Source organism: Neovison vison, chromosome 2 (genome assembly GCF_020171115.1).
Source record: "Neovison vison isolate M4711 chromosome 2, ASM_NN_V1, whole genome shotgun sequence".
Lineage (NCBI taxonomy): Eukaryota > Metazoa > Chordata > Mammalia > Carnivora > Mustelidae > Neogale > Neogale vison.
In genome coordinates, this window is record NC_058092.1 from 185,788,956 (window position 1) to 185,803,950 (window position 14,995).

The 14,995-nt window shown below is 49.4% G+C and overlaps 1 protein-coding gene across 8 annotated transcripts in view; it reads left to right on the forward strand.

The window, feature by feature from the left end:
* CDH23 (cadherin related 23) overlaps window positions 1-14,995 on the forward strand; it is a 355,087-nt gene that overhangs the window by 313,859 nt on the left and 26,233 nt on the right. For all 8 annotated transcript variants that reach the window (XM_044239712.1, XM_044239715.1, XM_044239714.1 and 5 more), the window contains 4 exons: window positions 8,466-8,687; window positions 8,965-9,084; window positions 9,738-9,918; window positions 14,823-14,956. In XM_044239712.1, the coding sequence (XP_044095647.1) occupies window positions 8,466-8,687; window positions 8,965-9,084; window positions 9,738-9,918; window positions 14,823-14,956 (657 nt within the window). The remainder of the gene's footprint in view (window positions 1-8,465; window positions 8,688-8,964; window positions 9,085-9,737; window positions 9,919-14,822; window positions 14,957-14,995) is intronic.

Genomic DNA, 14,995 nt, shown 5'->3' on the forward strand with positions numbered 1-14,995 from the left:
TAAAGGGCCAGGCAGGTTGGAGCCCTCTTGACAGTAGATCTCAGAACCTGCAAAACCCTTGTGTGTGCACCTGTGTGTGCACACGCATGCGCGCGCGTGCGTGCGCACACACACACACACACACGGGGCACAGTTGCAGGGATACACACCAGGGGTGGCCCATCCCTACAGACGCATGTGTGTATGCATCTGGTAGGTATCCCATAGGAAATCCTTAGGACCCATCCCCAGCTAGGCTCCAGCACCACTCCACTTTGCACCCTCTCTAGGTCCCTGTGCCCTGGGCGTCCACAGAACAGTCATGCACCCCTCCCCAGTCCTCTACTCATGCACCCCCCTCCCCAGTCCTCTACTTACGCACCCCCATCCAGCAACTGTTGCCGCTGATGGCGTCTCCCACCTCCCCTTTCCCTCAGGGCTCCACTCAAGTCCTTCCCCTTCACCAAGGGTCCTGAGTTTCCCCAGCTTCTCCAGGCCTCGCTGTTCACACTCTCTTCTGCTTTCTCACTCAAGTTGCCAACCAGCTGACCTGCACCTGGGCATACCTGCCCACCTGAGCTAGACTGTGACCTCTGGGGGACCAGAGCCTCTGCCTGAGGTTTCTGAATCCCTGGCACAAAAGTGGGCACAGAGAAGGTTTTGTGCGCTTTTATCTGAATGGACAAACTGGTAAGTGAGAAGTGGCTTCCTAAATGGAGTGGGGGGTGGCAGTGGCTAGGGCCAGGGGTCAGGGGAAGTAGGGACACAGCCATTGTACCATTGACCCCAGCCTTGCTGAAGCTTCCAGGGGCTTTGCTGGCCCACTAGAGGTCTTGAGTTGACGTGACCCCAGGCTGAAGGACAGAGGACAGCCAGAGTCCATCTGGGCTGGGAATCAGGGTGGAGGAAGTGAGAGGAAGCCAGGAATTCTGGGTGTGCCATGGGTGACTTCATCCTAGTCAGAAACTCTGGACGCTCTCAGTCCTCACTCTGGGACCGGGAAGCCCGTACAGAGGAAAGGTGGGTGTCGTGCTTTTATTACAAGATGACGTTGACCCGGACCCAGTCCCCCTGAGATGGGCCAGAGACTGTCAGGACATAACTGGTCCTTCATCATGATCCTGACCTTGTGACCCCACTTTGGAAAACAGCCCAGGGGCTTTTCTTCTGGCAGAGTGTGAGCTCTTCCGCCCAGAGGATCCTGGGCCCTCTTCCATCCCTGGCCAGCCTCTGACAGAGGTGAGATGGGGGGGGGGTCACTGAAAGGTGAGACCCTACAATACCCACCCTCACCTAGACCACCCTTGAAACCAGACTCCCGCAGCCCCAGGACCTAGAAGGTTATAAAGAGAGCATGGGGTCATCAGGAGGGAAGCCACTGCCTAGCCATCCCCTCCTGCAGTGACTAGAGCGCCTGAGGGGGCCTGGCTGTGCTCCCTGCACTTCCTTCCTCCCTGCCACGCTGCCCACTAGACCCTCCTGGGTTTGCCTCAGAGAGAGAGACAGAGGCATTGCCCAAAGTGTAGGCATGGTCCAGAAACCTCAAACACGGTTTCTTCAGGGCCAGGGCAGGAAGGACTTAGCTGAGAGGGCCTTTGGGGCTCTGACTTCCTCCTCAATCCAGAGGCCACAGGAAGTCAGACCCCCCTTTCCGTCCCATGCTCAGGCCAGGTCGCAGAGAGAAGATGCTCTGTGGGGCTCCTTCTCCCAGCCCCCGCAACCTGCGTGACAGTGAGACTTACTTCTGGGAGTTTGGGGAAGTGGGACAGCCCAGCACCACGACCCCCATCTGTGAGGCTGGAAGGAAACCCCTTCCCTGCAAGATGGCACTCTTAGGCTCTCCTGGCATCTCAGTGGTCTCAGGAGGACTCCATGCAGGGCTCCTGGTGGCTGATGAGCACCCACGGCTGCACCCAGGACCATGAGGAGCCATGAAATGAACACACGGGTCTTCCTAGATGGTCATCTTTTCTCCCACACTTGAGGCATCCACCCCTATGGACATATAATTCACATACAATATTCTACTAGTCTTGAGCGGATATCCCAGCACCTCGGTATTTTATACACTGTGAAGTTCTCCCTGTGATAAGACTAGTCACCGTCTATCAGTGTACAACATTATTGTACTATCATTGCCTCCAGCCCCTATGCTGTATGTCTCATCCCCGTGTCTGATTTATTTTGTAAGTGGAAGTTCACACCCCTTAATCCCCTTTACCTATTTTTACCAGCCCCCCACCCCTCCCGACTCTGGAAACCAGCAGTTTGTTCCTATATCTAGAAGTCCGTTTCTGTTTCATTTTGTTTGGATTGTTCGTTTGTGTTTTTCATTTTACATGTAAATGAGGTCACACGGCATTTTTCCTTCTTTATCTGACTTATTTCACTTAGCATGATAACTCTCTAGATCCATTGTGTTCACAATGGCAAGAGTTATATGAGTCATATTCTGTTGTATATACACACCACGTCTTCTTTATCCGTTCATCTGTCAGTGGACACGGGGGCTGCTTCCGTAATTTGGCTACTGTAAACAACGCTGCCATAAACATCTGGGTGCACGTGTCCCTTGGAACTAGTTTTTCTGCATTTTGGGGGTAAAACTACCCAGTAGTGTGATTACTGGATCGTAGGGTAGTTCTATTTTTAACTCTTTGGGGAACCTCCATACTACTTTCCACAGTTTGCATTCCCACCAACAATGCACAATGGTTCCTTTTTCTCCACGTCCTCACCAACATTTGTTTCGTGTGTGTGTGTGTGTGTGTGTGTGTGTGTGTGTGTGTGTGAGAGAGAGAGAGAGAGAGAGAGAGAGAGAGAGAGATTTTAGCCATTCTGACAGGTGTGAGCTGGTATCTCACTGTGATTTTGATTTGCATTTCCCGGATGATGAGTGATATCGAGCATCTCTCCATGTGTCTTGTTTAGTTATCTAGATGTCTCTTTGGAGAAATGTCTGTTCACTTCTTCTGCCCATTTTTATTGAAGATTTTATTTTATTTATTTGACAGAGAGAGAGATTACAAGGAGGCAGAGAGGCAGGCGGGGGCCGGGGGGGGGAGCAGGCTCTCTGCTGAGCAGAGAGCCTCATGTGGGGCTCAATCCCAAGACCCTGAGAGCACTACCTGAGCCGAAGGCAGAGGCCTAACCCACTGAGCCACCCAGGCACCCCTTCTGCCATTTTTTAATTGGATTATTTGTTTGGGGAGTGTTGAATTGTTTAAGTTCTATATGTATTTTGGGTACTAGCCCTTTATTGGATACATCATTTGCAAATATCTTCTTCCATCCTATAGGTTGCCTTTTAGTCTTGTTAATTGTTTCCTTCCCTGTACAGAAGCTTTTTCTTTTGATGTAGTCCCAATAGTTTATTTTTGGTTTCATTTTTCTTGCCTCAGATGTACCTAGAAAAATGTTGCTGCAGCTGATGTCAGAGACATTATTGTCTGTGCTCTCTTCTAGGATTTTTATGGTTTCAGGTCTCACATTTAGGTCTTTCACCCATTTTGAATTTATTTTTGTGTGTGGTGTAAGAAAGTGGTCCAATTTCATTCTTTCGCATGTTGCTCTCCGGTTTTCTCAACATCATTTGTCGAGGAGACTATCTTTTCCCCACTGAATATTCTTTCCGGCTTTGTTGAAGACTAATTGACCGTATAATTGTAGGTTTATTTCTGGGGCTCCTATTCTGTTCCACTGATATAGAACACTTGCGATTTTTTGTGTCCTTTTGATACAAGCCATACTGACAAGTATAAGGTGATATCTCATTGTGGTTTTGATTTTGCTTTTCCCTGATGATGAGTAATGCTGAGCATCTTTTCATGTGCCTATTGGCCATCTGGATGTCTTTTCAGAAAAAATGTCTATTCAAGCCCTTTGCACATTTTTTATTCAGGCTATTTGTTGGTTGCTAAGTTGTGTAAGTTTTTTATATATTTTAGATATTAATCCCTTATTGGATGTATGATTTGCAATTTCCTTCTTGCATTAGTAGTTGTCTTTTGTTTTGTTGATGGGTTGCATGCAAAAGCTTTTTGTTTGCTATAGTCCCATTTGTTTATTTTAGCCTTTGCTGCCCTTGCCTCAAGAGAGCGAGCCAAAAAAATATATTGCTATGACTGCTGTCAAAGAGCTCAGTGCTTATGTTTTCTTCTAGGAGTTTTGTGGTTTTAGGTCTTACATTCAAGTTTTTGATCCACTTTGAATTTCTTCCCATTGTATATTCTTGCTTCCTTTATTATAGATTAATTGACCATATATGCCTAAGGTTTTTTTCTGGACTTTCTGTTTTATTCTGTTCATCTGTATGTCTATTTTTGTGCTGGTACCACACTATTATGATTATTGTAGCTTGGTAATACAGTTTGAAACCAGGGGTCCCAATCTTGCCAATTTGGACCTTTTTCAAGACTGCTTTAGCTATTGGGGGGTCTTTTGTGGTTTCATACAAATTTTAGGGTTCTTTTTTCTAGTACTGTGAAAAATGCCTTTATTATTTTGATAGAGATTGCATTGAATCTGTAGATTCCCTTGGATATTATGGACATTTTAACAATATTCTTACAATCCATGGACATGGTATATCTTTCCATATTTTGTATGTCATCTTCAATTCCTTTCATTAATGTCTTAGAATTCAGAGTACAGGTCTTTCACTCCCTTGATTAAAATTACTCACAGGTATTTTTTTAATGTAATTGTAAATGGGATTGTTCTCATAATTTCTCTTTCTTATAGCTTATTATTAGTACATAGAAACAATCAATTCATGTATGTCAATTTTGTATCCTGTGACTTTATTGAATTTGTTTGTTAGTTCTAATAGTTTTTTTGGTGGAGTCATTAGGGTTTTCTATGTATAGTAGCATGTCATCTGAAAATAATAACAGTTTTACTTCTTCCATTCTCAACTTGGATGACTTTTATTTCTTTTTCTTGTCTAATTGCTGTGGCTAAAACTTCCAATATTGAATAAATGTGGTAAGATTGGACATCCTGGGGCGCCTGGGTGGCTCAGTGGGCTAAAGCCTCTGCTTTTGGCTCAGGTCATGATCTCAGGGTCCTGGGATCAAGCCCCGCATCGGGCTTTCTGCTCAGCGGGGAGCCTGCTTCCTCCTCTCTCTCTCTTTCTGCCTGCCTCTCTGCTTACTTGTGATCTCTGTCTGTCAAGGAAATAAATAAAATCTTTAAAAAAAAAAAAGAAGAAGAAGATTGGACATCCTTTCAGCTTTTCATCATTGATGATGTTAGCTATAGTTTTTCACATATGGCCTTTATTATGATGAAGTATGTTCCTTCTATACAATTTTGTTTAGAGTTTTTATCATAAATGGATGTTGAATTTTGTCCAATGCTCTTTTTGCATCTATTGAGATTATCATATGATTTTTATCCTTCAATTTGTTAATGTAGTGTATCAGGTTGATTGCTCTGTGGATGTTGAACCATTCTCTCCCCCTGGAATAAATGCCACTTGATTGTGTTGTGTGATCCTTTTAATGTATCATTGAATTCAGTCTGCTAATTATTGAGGATTTTTGCATCTATGTTCATCAGGGATATTGGCCTGTAATTTTCTTTTTTCATGGTGTCTTTGCCTGGTTTTGGTATCAGGGCAATCCCAGCCTAATAAAATAAGTTTGGAAGCATTCTTTCCTCTTAAACTTTTTAGAATAATTTGAGAAGGCTAACTATTAACTCTTTTTAAATATTTGGCAGAATTTACCTGCAAAGCTGTCGGTGCTGGACTTTTGTTTTGGGAGAAGTTTTTAAATTACTGACTAAATTTTATTACTTGTAATCAGCCTATTCAGATTTTCTGATTCTTCATAATTCCATCTCAGAAGGTTACATGTTTCTACATTTTAGTTTCATTGACCTTGCTGTTGTTTTTTAATCTTTGTTTATTGCCACTGTGATCTTTATTTCTTCCTTTACTAACTTTGGGCTTTGATCATTCTTTTTCTCATCCCTTTAGGTATAAAGTTAAATTGTTTATTTGGGATTTTCTCTTATTTCTTGAGGTCCACCTGTATAACTATGAACTTTACTCCTAGAACAGTTTTTGCTTTATCCCACAGATTTTAGAAAGTTGTGTTTTCATTTTCATTCATCTCAAGGTATTTATTTTCCCTTGGATTTCTTCATTGACCCATTGGTTATTTAGTAACGTGTTGCTTAGCCTTTATGTATTTGTGATTTTTAAAATTTTCTTTTTATAACTGATGTCTGGTTTCCTACCATCATGGTCAGAAAAGATGCTTGGTATGATTTCAGTCTTCTTTAATTAAGACTTATTTTGTGGCCTAACATGTGATCTATCCTGTAGAGTGTTTCATATGCACTTAACAATAATATGTATTCTGTAGTTTGGGGATGAAATGTCCTGTATATACCTATTAAATCCATCTGGTCTAACCTGTTGTCATGGCCAATATTTCCTTGTTGGTCTTCTGTCTGGATGACCTATCCACTGATGTAAGTGAGGCATTAAAGTCCTCTACTATTATTGTATTACTGTCCATTTCTTAAAATCCATCTGAGCTTTCAAAGATAACATGAGAAATTTCAAAGCTATTTCCTTCTTTAGACAGACACTTCAGATTCTTCCTCAGTTTGTGCAAGTTACCTCTCTGGTAGAAAAGTTTGAGCAATGTTAAAATAATGCATTTCCCCTCTCTGTGTGATTATTGCTTTAATAACGATCCACTGTGATTCTAAGACCTAGAAGAATGCCTCCCTGATGGTGGGATTTAGTCCCTGTGACTGATGACAACAGACTCAGAGCACCAGAATGTTTGAGCTGGAAGGAACTGTAGATATCAAGTCAGATTCTATTTTAACAGAAAAGGTGCTAAAGAAAATGCGATATGCCCAAGGTCGCAGAGCTCCATCTCAAGGGTGCCAATCCCACCTGCTTTGGAAACAACTTTAGTCACCACCTCACACCCACCCCTTCAAGATCCACAGCTGCAGCTCAGTGAACTCAATGCCTCCCCAGAGGCAATGAAAGTCTTCTTGGCTATAGGTCTGCTGCCCATTTGCCCCTCCATAGGTGGTTCTAGAACCACCCAAGGTGGGTTCCAAAGCTCCAGGAAAAAGATGTGCACAAGCTGTCTACACCCAGCTTTTAGTATCCTTTCTGTTTTGTGGCCTTGGCAATGGTCTAGTCATGTCCTCTCTACCCAGATATCTTTGCAGTTATTATAACCTTGTTATCTTATATCAGTCACTAATTATGGTTCGTATTAGCCAAGGTCCTGGCAGGAAACAGATGGCACACTCAGAAGTTTAATGAAGAGAGTTTAATGGAGACCATTTACAGAGGGCTGGAGAAGCACCCAATAGACTAGCAACTGCAGGAAGCCATTACCACCCACGCACCCGGAAGGACAATAAGAGGAGATGAGGTAGCAAGACCCCAGTGGGAGCTGGAGCCATGGAAGAAGGGCCACCCGGCAGGAAAAACACAACCATTGACCAAACTGCAGGGAGGAAAGGAAGGAGTGTGAAAGAAATGCCCCACCTCTCTTTCTTCCCTCCTCCTGGCTTCTACCAGGACCTCCTGTTGGTAAAACCCATCTGGAAACCAGATGGCAAGGAGCCCAGATGAGTTGGTGCACAGGGGATGTCCTCCCAGGTGGAGAAGCAGAGAATGAAAGGGGGGGCAGCAGGAGGCACAGAGAATACCAGCACGTGGCTCATTTCCTTTTCCCGTTTATTTACTCTGCCGGTAAAGTGCCACATCTGTCATCTCTCTATGGTTCTTGAGGGCCGATCACAGAGTTCCAACTGGCTAAATATTTCATGTGGCCTGATTAGACCAAGCATCAGCCAGAAATGGCCAATTGCAGGAGAACATGTTGCAGAAAATATTATTGCAATGAAGTCATGTTCTGTGAGCTTTATTTTTCATGATTCAACAAATTCTGCCCATTTAACTGCCCCAAACCCAATGTCTTTCCTTTCAAAAATGCCAAAAATACATATTTCTTCCATTTACATGCACAGTGGGTGAAGCTTAATACTGTGTTGGGCTGTGTACATCACATTCATGCCTTTGTTGATCTGGCAGGAGGCCCAGGGTCAGTGAGGCCCCGGCCCAACCAAAGCTGTGGGCGGGGGGTGGTTACTAGGGTTCATCTCATATGCTAATTTTGATCACTAAATTGTTGGGCTGACCAGGACCATGAGGCTGTATCTCAGCTCAGCAGAGCCTTGATTGATTAGTGATGTCTGCCATGGACATAGACAAAGCTGTGGTGGTACCAGTGCCATCTTGGCCCTAAACAGTTACCTAGCTTGGCTTTTGGAGGAACCTCTGTGATTTCCTCCTCTACCAGCCTGTGGCTTCCCGCCTTGTCCTTCTTTCTTTCTCTCACTGTAATGGATCATGCTGAGTGATCCCAGCCTAGGAGAATATCCAGTCAGTTTCCCCTCCACTCTTTTAGCAAAGAACCTGACCGCACTCTTCTTCACAGGCCACCACTCACGTGTACGTGACCATCGTGGATGAGAATGATAACGCACCAGTGTTCCAGCAGCCTCACTATGAAATCGTACTGGATGAGGGCCCAGACACAATCAACGCTACCCTCATCACCATCCAGGCGCTAGATCCAGATGAGGGGCCCAACGGCACAGTTAGCTACGCCATTGTCGCAGGCAACATCATCAACACCTTCCGTATCGACAGACACACGGTCAGCAGCCGAGGGTGGGGTTTACGAGGAGGCTCCGCTGGCAGAGCAGATGTGATGTCATGGGAGGTGGGAACGGAGAAAAGATGGAGTCTGGGAGGAAAGTATGGAGGCAGCCAGTGTGGAAGGAAGCAAACTAGGTGGGGTGGCAACACGGGCTTCCCATGATGGCTGAGGTGTCAGAGCACACCTCCAGGGAGGGGTGGTCTGAGGGTTCCCCATGAAGAAGCTGGTCTTCGGGGACCCACTGATCCATGCTTGCCCCCTGTTTTCCCCCCAGGGTGTCATCAGTGCCGCCAAGGAGCTGGACTATGAGATTAGCCATGGCCGCTACACTCTGACCGTCACTGCGACAGACCAGTGCCCGATCTTGTCTCAGCGCCTCACCTCTGTCACCACGGTGGGTGGTTGGGACACAGCACAGGGGGAGGACAGGGCCCAGGAAGCTCTAACGGGGAAAGGGCAAAGGGAAGCTTGTCCAGGAGAAACTCCTAAATCCAAGAGCCCTGTCCTGGTCTTGGCAACTCAGCCAAACTTGCTGTGTGACTTGGAGGAGCTTACTGAACTTCTCTGCATGGCTTCATCTGTCAGACAGATGATGACCCCTGCCTTCTCCCACCCCGCCCTTCATGGGAAGGGCACCAACTCTGGTCAAACTAACAGAAGCTCATCTCCCTGCTCTTCCACTTGAAGACTTGAGGCAAGTCAGTTCACCTGCCTGAGCCCCGCTTTCCTCTTCCATGAAAGGGAGAGAGCGAAGGCTCATCAGTATGGGCAGAGCAGACCATGGGAAATGACCGTAGGGCAGCAGTAAATAGAAGTCCAGAGCATTATGCTAATATGATGATTATGTCCATAAAAAGGCTTTGACACTGACAATAACTTATCTGTAGGCATAGCTTAAAAGGCACCCCCCTCCCTCCACAATCCCAGAGAATCCTTGCATCAGCCCCAGGAGACAGGATTATCAGACCCACTTTACAGATGAGGGAACTGGGCTCAGCTCCAGGCTAGCCAACGTGGAGCCCCAGTGAAGCCTGTCCACCACCTCAGGTGCTCGTGAACGTGAATGACATCAATGACAACGTGCCCACCTTCCCCCGAGACTATGAGGGACCATTTGATGTCACCGAGGGCCAGCCGGGGCCCCGCGTGTGGACCTTCCTGGCCCACGACCAGGACTCGGGCCCCAATGGGCAGGTGGAATACAGCATCGTGGATGGAGACCCTCTGGGTGAGTGGGACCTGAGCCAGACGTGGAGGGCAGAGCAACCTGTGACCCTCTCCCCAGCCCTACTTAGGAGCTGTGACCGTGCACTCTCTGGGCCTCAGTTTCCGACCCATAAGATGCCGGAAATACTCTTCTCCCCACCCCTTCTTCACAGGGATATGAGAGAACATTCTGAAACCTGAGACTAGTAGCCTTGGAGGGTCGCCCTTTGAGAATCAGGTAGAAAATGCCCCAGCGTCATACCCAGAGGAAAGACCCCAGGGCAGAGGAAGGATGAATATCCTTGCCCCAACCCTTCCGGACCCCGAGATGCATTCAGCACCCGGATTTTTCTGTACATCTGGTTGCCAGGCATAGCCTTCACAGCTACTTCAGTGGTCATCCTCGGGAAGAACGGGGTTGGCCCTAGCCTGAGCGGTTCCGCAAATTAGTTTCTGCTCATTTCTGTAGAGTCAGAATTCCAGACTCAAAGGCTTGCTGGTGCCAGGCTGGGGACACACATGTGGAAAGGGGTCTAGGTAGGAGAGTAGGGAGTAGTGGGGGCTATGGGACCCAAGCTCAGCTTCTGCTGATGTGGCTATGTCAACATGCAGGCCCCGAGGGGCTAGGTCTTCCGACCTTCCAAGACAAAATCTGGAAGTCCAAATCTTTGTGAAACATCTGGATTTTCAATGGGCCATTCAGTAAGTATTTATTGAGCACCTACCCTATGCCAGTCATAATTCAGGTGCTGAGGATGTTGGACGGTACAAGATGGACACAGATTCCTGTCCTTAGCTCACATTCCAGTAGGAAGACGCAGGCGATGAACCTAAGTGACTGAGCAGATAACTTAGTATATTGGGAGGTGCTAAGGGCTATGGAGAGATATAAAGCCAGGAGATGGGGTGTGCCAAGCAAAAGCTGCAATTTTGAATAGGGTGCTCAGGGAGGACCTGTCCAGGGAGGTGACATTTGAGCAAAGACCTCAAGGAAAGCAGAGCAGGTCATGTGGACATCTGGGGAAGACCATTCCAGACAGAGGGAACAGCAAGTGCAAAGCCCCTGAGGCCAGAGCATGCTAAGTCAAGTGAGAGGAGGAGCAGGAAGGGATGAGGTCAAAGTGGTAGTAGCTCCAGACATTCTTGGGTCTTGCTGACCATGATGAGGACGTGGCTTTGGCGCCAAGTGATCTGAGAACCATAGGAGGGCTGGGAGCACAGGAGGTACCCAATTTGACTTAGATGTGACCAGGGCCACTCTGATTCCTGTGCTCAGAACAGACCGTTGAGGCCAAGAAGTGGAGCGGGAGGGACCATAGGAGCCTGTTAAAATCACTCAGGTTACAGACGGCATAGCTGGGACCAGGCTGGTTGCAGGTGGTGACAGTGAGGTAGATGGCTCTCGCGTATTTCAGAGGTGGAACCAACAGGATGTGCTGACTTATTAGATGTGGAGAAAGTCGGAGATGACATCAGGGTTTCGGTCTGAGCAACTAGAGAGAGGGCATGACCGTCAGCCTGTGGGGAGGCTGCGGTGGGAGCAGGTAAGGGGGAAGAGGTGAGGGGAGGTGTGAGATGGCAGGTGGGGGTTAGACGCCCAAGCCAGGGGTTCGGGAGGGATGTCTCTGCTGGGAGCTGTCAGCATGGAGATACACAAAGCCACGAGCTGAGAGGTCCGCACCAGAGAAGGAGGCAGATGAGAGCTCCCAGGATAGAACACAGAACCCGGGCTGTATTTGCAGTCCAGGCACTAAAACTCACTTCCAGAGCAAGACTTGGAGGCCCTGCTAGCCTGAGCTTGAAGGAGGTCGCTCCATTCTGTCAGTCCACCATTTCACGCCCCCAAAATCCCTTCTCTGGCCAAGCCGCATGCCTTCCTCTCCCGAAACCAGCAGAGCGAGGAACTTTCTCTGTTATTCTCACAACCGTGGAGGCTTGATCATCGCCCAGGAGTCCCTGCACCTGTTCGGGAGGCTGCTGAAGCTTCACTGAGGGGTGTGAGCTGGGCAGGCAACTGACCCCCTTCCTAGCAAGAGGCCCTCACTGCTCCCAGCTTTGGGGTACAGGTGTATCTTTGGGGTACAGGTGAGGTACACCTATATCTTAGCACACTGCAGACAGCTCCATGCCGTGGACTTTTGGAGTCCTGAGCCAGACCTCCCAGTTAAATTGACACTTGATCATGGTCAGCCATAGGAATTTAGGGTCTTGTGGGGCATCCCAGGAGACTGAGAGGCACCCCCCTGCCACTGCCCAGAGAAGTAAGAGAAGTTTGGGGTCCCCTTCCCCCAAGAAGGAAGAGCCCAGAGATAACTTCGGGATCACAGAGCACTGCCCCATTTCAGGGTAGACTAGGGAAGGCTAGGGTTGTGCCTGACCAGCTTCCACAAGGCATGGGGTCCACTCCCCACAGCGCCCCCTACCTCCAGGTTCAGTGACACCATAGCAGTAACCTGAAAACCTGACATGCTATGTGTCAGGACTGCTTTCCGTGGAGAGCCAGCTTAGTGACACACCACAGGTGAAGACACACGGTCTGGGCCCCCCCACCGGCTCCCAGCCCTGCAGCTGGAGCCTGGAGGGGCTCCTGTTGGTGGAGAGATGTCAGGGGTGACAGGAAGCCCTACTAGGCTCTGCAGAGGATATACGCAGTCAAGCAATAGTCGGGAAACAGGCTCTATCCCTGGGAGCCCCTCCCTCTAGCCTTGGCCTTCTCGGAACCTCCAGCTGCCCCTTCCAGGCCAGCCTGCTCCTCTGACCCCTCATCCATCCTCATCCCCCGCTGAAGGCCCCAATTCCCTCGGCAGACTGCCTGGGCTCCTTTCCGGGTCCCTCTAATCATACCAAGACCTGCCCTGGATCCAGCACCCAGGAGGTGGACCAGGCCTTGTCCAGTCCCAGTGCCACCCTTTTATTGGCCCATTTTCCGTATGAGGACATCAAGGCAAAGCTCAGTCACATGCCCAAGGGCACATGGGAGTGAAGTCAAGAGGCAAATGGAAAGCCTCTGTTTTTAACCTCCATCTCCAAAAGGAGTGGAATGCTGGGGAGTTCCCTGGGGGTAAGCTGCTGGGGATAATGCATCCTGGGTCCTCGGCCTGCCTCCCTCTCCCCGATCTTCAGTCCGTGAGCTGATCTCACTGGGGTCTAGCCTGGGTCCAGCCCCCCAGAGCCTTAGGCCTGCCCCCTGAGTTCTCAGAGCTGTTTCCTTCCTTCAAGAGGGTAGCTGGCTTTAGAGAAAGGGCTGGAGGTCTTCTGTTCACCCATGGTCAGGGGCCCAGACAGGGCTGGGAAACCCCAAGAAAGGGAATCCCCAGTTCTTATAAGACCTCAGGAAATCCTGCTTCAGATGGCTTCCATGCCTCTGGGAGGGTGAGGGGTGTGGGGGGGACGCAGAAGGGCTGCGTGTGGAGTCAGAGCAGCAGTGGCTGGGGGCAGGAGCAGTGAGGTAGGATAGGAAGGGTCAGGCAGAGGGAATTGTTGGCAATTAGGGCCTCCACCCTTGCGGTGCCCCTGCGTGCTGTATGTGCACAAGCAAGTCAGTGTCCCATCTGGGCTTTTCCCCCAGGTGCCATTTGTCTCTGTCCCCAGTTCCAGGGCAGGGGGGATGCAAAGAGGCAGCCCGCCTTCCTCATATCCACCCCACCTTCCTCACTCACCTTCCCTGCCCTTTTCCTACCCACCCGGGCTCCTATCTGTTCCCCTCCACCCACTCCCTGTCCTCACCTTTCTCTCCCAAACCTCCCATCCTGGTCTGTCTGCTCTGATGGTGGTTCTAGAAAGACCACTGTCCAATGGATGCAGTGGGCTGAGACCCAGAGCCCTAGATTTGAGTACTGGCTCCGGAATGAACTTGCTGTGGGAGCTCAGACAAGGGATCACCCTTCTCCAGACTCTCGATTCATTTTCCCGAGGACACAAGGGCCTGGATGGTCTCCGGGGTCCCTTCCAGGCCAGCCTGAGAATCTGAGGTTCTTGCTGTAGATGCTCTCAGACATCCGGCCCCCTCAGCCAGGCCAAAACAAGGACTGAAGCCAGAGGGCCAGCTGAGGGCTTTCCAAAGCATCAAAGAAAAGAAGTCAGGTCTGACTAGAGGCCAAGAGGGGTCCCCAGGCCTGGCCAAATGTTGTTGACATGCCAGCTGTGGCTCAAGACCGGCGCTGTATGGAGGGCAGCTGGGGCTTCCCTGACCTCAGTCACTCCTGCTCTGCCCTGTCCTATGCCTCCTCATCGGCAAGCCGTCCCTTGGGGATAAGCTTTGCCCTCTCCCCCATTTTCCAAGACATGGTATCTGGAAGGGATTGCACGTCACGAAGTGCCCGAGACCTCCATCAGTCAGTTTCTGAGCAAGAGCAGTGAGAGTGTGCTTGTGTAGAAAGAGGCCCCCACTTTTCTCAACATAACCGTCTTTTTTTTTTTAAAGATTTTATTTATTTATTTGACAGACAGAGATCACAAGCAGGCAGAGAGGCAGACAGAGAGAGAGAGAGGAGGAAGCAGGCTCCCTGCTGAGCAGAGAGCCCCATGTGGGACTCGATCCCAGGACCCTGAGATCATGACCTGAGCCGAAGGCAGCGGCTTAACCCACTGAGCCACCCAGGCGTCCCTCAACATAACCGTCTTATACAGGGTCAGTCCCTGCCCTGTGTGAGGCCCAGGGAAGGGACCCAAACCGACGTCTCAGGCACACTGGGGTCTAAGCGGGCCCATGAGCACCTGCAGCCCAAGCAGCTATCTGTCCCTCTTGCTCCCACCCTGCCCAGGCTCCCCAAGGATCCGAAGCTGGGGGCATGGGAGGCAGTGTACCCAGCTGGCCACCTGCCCCCCGTGGGTAAGGCTCAATAGAGGAAGCAGGGAGAGGCCAAGGGCTTTCCACAGCTCCCGGCCATTCCCAGCTCACTGCAGCCTCTCCTGGGCAACACCCAGGGGAGTTTGTGATCTCTCCTGTGGAGGGGGTGCTGCGGGTCCGAAAGGATGTGGAGCTGGACCGGGAGACCATTGCCTTTTACAACCTGACTGTCTGTGCCCGCGACAGGGGGGTACCTCCCCTCAGCTCCACAGTAAGTCTCGGGGCTCCATGCCAGGGGCATGCCCTCACT